The 7,837-nt window shown below is 44.0% G+C and overlaps 1 protein-coding gene across 1 annotated transcript; it reads left to right on the forward strand.

Annotated features, from left to right (window-relative positions):
- Positions 1-1,259: 1,259 nt before the first annotated feature.
- LOC124035811 (paraplegin-like) lies at positions 1,260-7,504 on the forward strand. The gene is made up of 17 exons (XM_046349576.1): positions 1,260-1,969; positions 2,112-2,214; positions 2,300-2,392; positions 2,471-2,712; positions 3,127-3,266; positions 3,441-3,543; positions 3,632-3,757; positions 3,857-4,019; positions 4,135-4,308; positions 4,521-4,645; positions 4,740-4,842; positions 5,421-5,531; positions 5,649-5,764; positions 5,922-6,078; positions 6,154-6,317; positions 6,456-6,533; positions 6,692-7,504. The coding sequence occupies exons 1-17, from the start codon at positions 1,754-1,756 to the stop codon at positions 6,914-6,916; spliced, it is 2,439 nt and encodes an 812-aa protein (XP_046205532.1). The 5' UTR covers positions 1,260-1,753; the 3' UTR covers positions 6,917-7,504.
- The last annotated feature ends 333 nt before the right edge of the window (positions 7,505-7,837 follow it).

Here is a 7,837-nt window from a genome sequence, read left to right on the forward strand (position 1 = left end):
AAATAGAAAAATGATAGTAAATAGTAATGTAAAACACATATCTATCTCAATTAACTCGTACCCCTGCACATCTATTATTAATTGTATTATTATGTACGTATAACTAGGAATAAAGTGACAGATAATAAACAATAGCAGCAGTGTATGTGATGAGTCAAAAAATGTTTGTGCAAAAAGGGTAAATGTAGATCGTCTTGGTAGTTAATTGGTTAACTATTTAACTAATTGGTACCGCTATTTGGTTACCAATTTAACTCATTGTTACCGCTTGCCGTGTGGTAGCAGAGAGAACAGTCTATGACTTTGGTGGCTGGAGTCTTTGAAAATTTTCAGGGCCTTCCTCTGACACTGTATAGTATAGAGGTCCTGGGTGACAGGGAGCTCAACTCCAGTGATGTACTGGGCCTCACGCACTACCCTCTGTAACACCTTACCATGCAGTGATGCAGCCAGTCAAGATGCTCTCAATGGTGCAGCTGTTGAACTTTTTGAGGATCTGAGGGCCCATGCAGAGTCTTTTCAGGCTTTGTTGTGTGACCTCTTCATGACTGTGTTGGTGTGTTCAGACCATGAAAGATCCTTAGTGCTGTGGACACAGAGGAAGCTCTCAAAACCGCTCCACTTCAGCCATGTATTAAGCTACCACCGAGTATATAATTTTTGGTATTACCTTAGTCTACCAGGCTATCAGATTGTATCTGGTATTTCTTAGGCAGGGCAGCTTTTACAATCACAATGTCATGCACAAACCTTTATGAACAACAAAACTTTCGAAGCTGTTTCACCATGATTTTACTGCTAAAAGTACAATATAAACACAATGAATCCTCTGGTGGCTACTTTTGTAACTACATCAGAGAAGTCCTTAGACTTTATTTAACACACGAGAGGCAGATACAGTCAAATACAATGATTTATCAGCGCACAATGTCAATAATACGTTTATTTTTGTATTTCCGGACAGTTAGCATCTATTCTATGTGCAATTTTTATTTCAATGAACGTGTTTGCTGGAAGTGAAAATCCTGCGCAGGTAGAATGTTCATGAAGCAACGTTGTGACGTAATCAGACAAGGGTTCACTAATAACTTTTCTATATATATATTTAATGACAATAAATGATATATTTTCCGCAAATTGAAAGTTATGCCTATCTCGGCGTGAATATATAATAAAACCAGATATATAAATGCTCTTTGGTCTGACGAACGCTTGGGGTTAAAGTGCGGGGTTCAGCAAATACTTTTTAATTGCGTCAGGATATGTATGTGCTTATTTATTCTCGTGGTCAGCTGAACAAGGAATTTGACCCATTTAATAGACGGACCTTGCTGTAATGATACAAATTCGTTACCAAAACAGAATGATGGGTACATCTACATTTCAGAGCATATCAAAGGATTTTTGTGAACGAAATCTTGTCGTATAAGATACAGAGACAGTTGTACATATACTGAGGACGGATCAGTGTGAGGAGTGATATGTCTTTAATGTAGCAAACCATCTTTATTATACTTGCCATGTTGAATAACAACAGTTAGCTAACGATTTAGTTAGATGTTTTTTGATAATGAAATGCCGCGCTGACCACTACTGCAATCTCAAGATCGAAAGCCCATAGTCATTATTGACGTTTGCTAGCCAGGTCGTGAATGCACTGTTAATGGCGACCATGTCAGTTTTATTAGCTAGCCAGCTGTACTGTGGTTGTATCTAACCTGTGCGAACGTTAGGTAGCCTAGCTTTCAGTGTAATGGCAGCTCTGCGACGTGCCAGTTCTTGTAGAAATTACAAGACCATAATATGGACCGTGTCGCGACGCACCAATTGTCAATTTGTCAACAAGCGTCAAAACAACGATAGCGCCAAACTGCAGCAATCGACATGTATGAACTGTAAAAGATTATCATGCTCAATTCGTCCATTTGTGACTCAACCACATAATGGCCTCAACCCTGGACTCATTCAGGTTAGTTGCATGTCTTTGTTTCCACCATGACAACAGCTGACTGTCATTCATATCACAATGGTCATGCCACTCCTGTAGCTACTGTAACTGAGCAACAGGAAAAGGTCCCAGTTTAATATTATGTTACCACTTCTTTCTCCAGCAACTGCTGCACAGACCCATGAGTCCCAGATTGACAGCAATGCGTAAACTTCTGATCAAGAACAACTTGTTCAAAAACCCTGTTGGCCTGTGGAATGTTTTAGGTAAGCAGCCACCCCACCCACAAATTTCGAAGATGGTCTAATAATTCCCAGTCTGATGGCACTGGCTCGTAATCTATCATTCCAGATTCCACAAATAATTTCAGTACATCTCAGTCGAACCAACAAGATAAAAAGAAGAGTGATGGACCTAAGGGAAAAAACCCAGAGGAAGATGAAGGTCAGTAAGAAACCTCAAGGTCCGTAAGAAACACAGGAGAAGTTAGCAGCCCATCTTAATTCCCCCATTGTCTTTCAGAGGAGAAGAAGCGGCGGGAGCAAGAGGATCAGATGTACAGGGAACGTCTGCGCACTCTCTTCATCATCGCCCTGGTCATGAGCCTCCTCAACTCCATCAATACCAGCGGGGGAAACATCTCCTGGAATGACTTTGTCAATGAGATGCTGGCCAAGGGTGAGGTGTCTCGTGTGCAGGTGGTCCCTGAGAGCGACATCGTGGAAATCTACCTCCACCCAGGAGCAGTCATCTTCGGAAGGCCTGTACGTTCCATTTCCTCATTCTAGAATCTGGACACTGATGTACAGTATACTACAAAGCAGAATCAAGGGGTTAGCCAGTTAACTTGCCTAAGTATTCAGATTTTTTTATTTTTTTAAAAAGATGAGCTTGAAATGGGCATGGTCTAATTGATTAAACAAATGAAAACGCATATCTAAATTTAGCTTTTTAATGGTCCAGAAAATCAATAGTTATTTCTGGTTGCTTATCAATGTTAGCTGGCGAACTCATTGATCCTACTTTGTAGTATACCCCTCAGTTTTTAGTGTTGATACATTCCATCTCCACTTTAATGTTGTGATGACCATGTCGCCTATTTATAAGCACAAGTATCTAGATGATGTTCAGTGAAATATGCCCCCCTTCACACGCTTCTTCCCTCCGTCTGTGTGCAGAGGCTGGCTCTGATGTACCGTATGCAGGTGGCCAACATTGACAAATTTGAGGAGAAGCTTAGAGCTGCAGAAGAGGAGCTGAACATTGACGCCAAGGACAGGATACCAGTCTCCTACAAGCGCACTGGCTTCTTTGGAAAGTGAGTTCCCTGACTCTCAACCAACACTTGCATCGGTGATGTGATCATGCAAAACTGAATTTCACATGCATGCCATGGTTAGGTAACATGTAATATGTTTATACCTCAATCACACGTAATGTGTGTTTCCATGGAATTGGTACAATACTGCTTTTGTCTCTGTTTCTGTCACAGTGCACTTTATGCCCTTGGAATGGCTGCCATTGGGGTGGCAATCCTGTGGTATATTTTCCGCCTGGCTGGCATGGGTGGAAAAGAGGGCGGCTTCAGTGCATTTGTAAGTAGGGGCTGTTGAACTGTTCCTTTGCTAGTGGTCTTAGCTATTTTGTTGCGTTTCTCATGCTCATATGTGTGGTGCTCGGCAGAACCAGCTGAAAATGGCCAAGTTCACTATCGTGGATGGCAAGTCTGGGAAGGGTGTGAGTTTCAAAGATGTGGCCGGCATGCACGAGGCAAAGATGGAGGTGAAGGAGTTTGTTGACTATTTGAAGGTAAAGAGGGCAAATTGTAAAGAGGTGATATGTGTGATGATTATTAGCAATGTCAACAGGTACATCAGTGTGTTACTGACCCCTGATCTCTCTTGGCAGTGCCCAGACAGGTACCTCAACCTGGGGGCCAAAGTCCCTAAGGGCTCCCTGCTGCTGGGGCCCCCAGGCTGTGGAAAGACTCTGCTGGCCAAGGCTGTGGCCACAGAGGCACAGGTGCCCTTTCTGGCAATGGCAGGCTCTGAGTTTGTGGAAGTCATTGGGGGTAAGATTTGCACTGTTTACAATCTGAAGTCCTATCCGTTAAGTTGTCCAAAGAAGACTGCAAGGTGGACTGCAAGTCAAAGCAATAATAAAGTATCTTTTGTCTGTAAGTGCAGGTCTTGGTGCTGCCAGGGTGAGGAGTCTGTTCAAAGAGGCGCGTGCCCGAGCCCCCTGCATCGTCTACATAGATGAGATTGATGCTGTGGGAAAGAAGCGCTCCAATAACATGTCTGGCTTCTCGAACACAGAGGAAGAGCAGACCCTCAATCAGCTGCTGGTGGAGATGGACGGTGAGGAGCGGGTTTGTTTTGAGTTAACGGAGATTAGGGTTACACATAGTTTCCCGCTACTTCGTCACAGGTGTCAATCTCTTTATCATAACTGACATGTGAAGGTTTAAGTATTTTTTTGGGGGGGTGTAATATACATATCTCATGTCTTTTTTTTTTGGCTATTCATCAACATTGCTTGCACTTATATACTGTTTATCATTCTCCAATAGGAATGGGCACTACTGACCATGTGATAGTCCTGGCCTCCACAAACCGGGCGGACATTTTGGACAATGCTCTCATGAGACCAGGGAGACTGGACAGGCACATATTTATTGACCTCCCCACTCTGCAGGTACAGTGCCCTGTCCTCTGAAAGTATCTATGTCCTGAAGATCTCCAACGTATTAAGTGTGCATGAGCAGTTTCCTTCTCCTTGTGCATTTCAGGAGAGGAAGGAGATCTACGAGCAGCACCTGAAGATACTCAAGCTCACCCACCCAGCCAGCAGCTATTCCCTGCGTCTGGCAGAGCTCACCCCAGGGTTCAGTGGTATGTACACACATGGCTGAAGCTACTCAGTGGGTCTCTCCCACACACTCTCCCACGTGTAACTATGTGTCGTTGTTTTTTGTCGCACTGCTTTGCTTTGTCTTGGCCAGGTTGCAGTTGCAAATGAGAACTTGTTCTCAACTGGCCTACCTGGTGAAATAATACACACACAAATAGACTATTATAAACTGGGTGGTTCTAGCCCTGAATGCTGATTTGCTGACAGCCATGGTATATCAGACCGTATACCACAGGTATGACAAAACATGTTTTTTTTACTGCTCTAATTACGTTGGTAACCAGTTTATAATAGCAGTAAGGTGCCTCTGTGGTTTGTGATATATGGCCAATATACCACGGCTAAGGGCTGTGTCCAGGAACTCCGCGATGCATTGTGCATAAGAACAGCCCTTAGCCGTGGTATATTGGCCATATACCATACCCCCTCGGGCCTTTTTGCTTAAATAGCACCCCGCTAAAACGACTATATTCACCTTCTTGTACACCGTCGTTGAACATAGGCTCACAGTTTTCAGAATACACTGATTTACTAACGGGATTGTGTATTACTCTCTCAGGGGCAGACATTGCTAATATCTGTAACGAAGCAGCCCTGCACGCTGCCAGGGAAGGCTACAAGTCCATCGACACCTTCAACTTTGAGTATGCTGTGGAGAGAGTCCTAGCCGGTACGAGGTCATGACCATGTCTATGAATGTCTGCCACCATGGAACTCGCCCGCCAACGTTGTTGTGGTAGAGATTGATTTCGGGTCCCTTATTGACTTTCTCCATTTGTGTGTCCAGGAAGTGTGAAGAAAAGTAAGATCCTGTCCAAAGAGGAGCAGAGGATTGTAGCGTTCCATGAGTCTGGCCATGCCCTGGTTGGATGGCTGTTAGAGCACACAGAGGCACTCATGAAGGTGACACCACCTCCATAGCTGTATATCCACTAATGTTAGTGTCTTTGATCAATGCGATATAGTTGAATACTATGGAGAAATGAACAGGACCAAAAACATAGTAGATGGCCATATATTTTACAAAGGTGATATATTCACTGGTTGTCTTGTTTGCCAGGTGTCCATTGCCCCCAGGACCAACGCTGCCCTCGGCTTTGCCCAGATCCTGCCCAGAGACCAGTACCTGTTCTCCAAAGAACAGCTGTTTGAGAGGATGTGTATGGCTCTAGGAGGAAGAGCCTCGGAGGCCATCACCTTCAACAAGGTCACCACAGGTAGGGCGTCTGACCATTCATCACAACATACACCTATAGCGTTCAGTGTGTGAGACGTGTTGGTCTGTGCGCTAGGTGCCCAGGATGACCTGCGGAAGGTGACTCGTGTGGCCTACTCCATGGTGAAGCAGTATGGCATGTCCTCCAGTGTGGGTCAGGTGTCCTTCCCCGAGACGGTGGAGCAGGGAGCTGTCGGGCGCAGGCCCTTCAGCCAGGGCCTCCAGCAGCAGATGGACCACGTAAGTCTGCACCTGCCCAAATACATTTTAGAGACGAAACGCTACTAGTAGTAGATTTCCCTATTGTAAGTTTACCTGTAGTTCTGTTCATTGGAGAGAACCTTGTGAAGTATGCCTTTTTTATTTTGGTTCTTGCAGGAAGCCAAGCTGTTGATAGCACGCGCCTACAGACAGACTGAGAAACTGCTTCTGGATAACAGAGACAAGCTGATAATGGTGAGATCCTCATTCCACATTTGTTAGTCATATTTTTTGTGTGATGTGGTGTCTACATAGCTACCATCTTTAAACACTCATCATGCATTGTGTTCCATTGTCAAACATAGCCAATTGTGAATGCAAAGTTAATTGTCTTTCTCTGTGTGTATTTTCAGTTGGCCAATGCTCTCCTGGAGCGGGAAGTGGTGAACTATGAGGACATCGAGGCTCTGCTGGGACCCCCTCCCCACGGGCCCAAGAAGATGATCGCCCCTCAGAGCTGGATCGAAGCGGAGAAGGACAAGCAGGACACAGGGGAGGATGATGAGCCACGCCCACCTCCCCGTAGGAAGGACGATGATGAGGATAATGATGAACATCTGAACCTGAAGCCTGTATGACCCGGTCAGTCTCAACACTCCTGTGCAGGAATCTGTACACACACTCCTCCATCCAGCAATATAATGTAGGAGAACCAGAGCACCTCTCTGTGGGGCTGCAAGTTTCCAGTATACAAATCACCATAAACAGTGCCACCTCGCCTGCTTTTCCTGGTGGATATCAGTTCAGTTTGTTGACCAATGTCCATTCACTACAGAGTGAGGTGTAACTAGACAAGGTGTATCTGTTTAGTAATAGGACTGTTCTTGATGAGGAACAGTGAACTATGTAGACCTTTTAGGACCACGGGTCTTCTGTCAGTTCCTTAGAGGGAACATTTGATGGGCCTTTTTTTTTTGTTAGGTTTGAAGAGTATTTCAACCGTAGTCATAGTGGCACTTACTTACAAGGATGCTTCTGTTTGATTAACTTGGTCTGGGTCAGCCTTAGCATGGCATAAATGGTGTACCAATAAAGGTTGTTCATTGCTGCAGTGGATATGTAGTTCATTGTATTATGGGCAGAATCCTACCTTGGGTTGTAAAACTGCGCTCCAAAATCCCTGTGATGCTCAGGGGTGTTTTAAATAAAGCTTTGTTTGAACTGTCCTTGAGTTGCCAGCACCGTCTTGGGTTCTGTTTACCAAACTTCAATATGAAATTGTCCTTTATTGTTTTGAGTATTGTAAAGGAATAGTAATATGAGAACTGCTTTGAATTTTTTTTTTTTATGTAAATATGTCAGTAAAATCTAAATTGTCAATCAAGAAAACAAAAATGTCACACCCAAACCATTGCTTCTCACAGGAGTTTGAGTATTGCATATGTTGGAAGTAAAACCTTCCACCAAGCCATATCTCCTCAAATGTAATGGCATTGCTTATTGGCTTCAAATGTTATAATTGTTGGTGTCAGACTGAAATGGCAGGAGAGTTAATTAAC

Source organism: Oncorhynchus gorbuscha, linkage group LG05, assembly GCF_021184085.1.
Source record: "Oncorhynchus gorbuscha isolate QuinsamMale2020 ecotype Even-year linkage group LG05, OgorEven_v1.0, whole genome shotgun sequence".
In the NCBI taxonomy this organism is placed as follows: domain Eukaryota; kingdom Metazoa; phylum Chordata; class Actinopteri; order Salmoniformes; family Salmonidae; genus Oncorhynchus; species Oncorhynchus gorbuscha.

What these genes read in the sequence shown, in the direction of transcription:
- LOC124035811 (XM_046349576.1), top strand. Translation starts at nt 1,754, where the DNA reads ATGGCAGCTCTGCGACGTGCCAGTTCTTGTAGAAATTACAAGACCATA. An exon ending in TGTGGAGAGAGTCCTAGCCG is followed by an intron (nt 5,532 to 5,648) that starts GTACGAGGTCAT and finishes TTGTGTGTCCAG; the next exon opens with GAAGTGTGAAGAAAAGTAAG. An exon ending in ACACAGAGGCACTCATGAAG is followed by an intron (nt 5,765 to 5,921) that starts GTGACACCACCT and finishes CTTGTTTGCCAG; the next exon opens with GTGTCCATTGCCCCCAGGAC.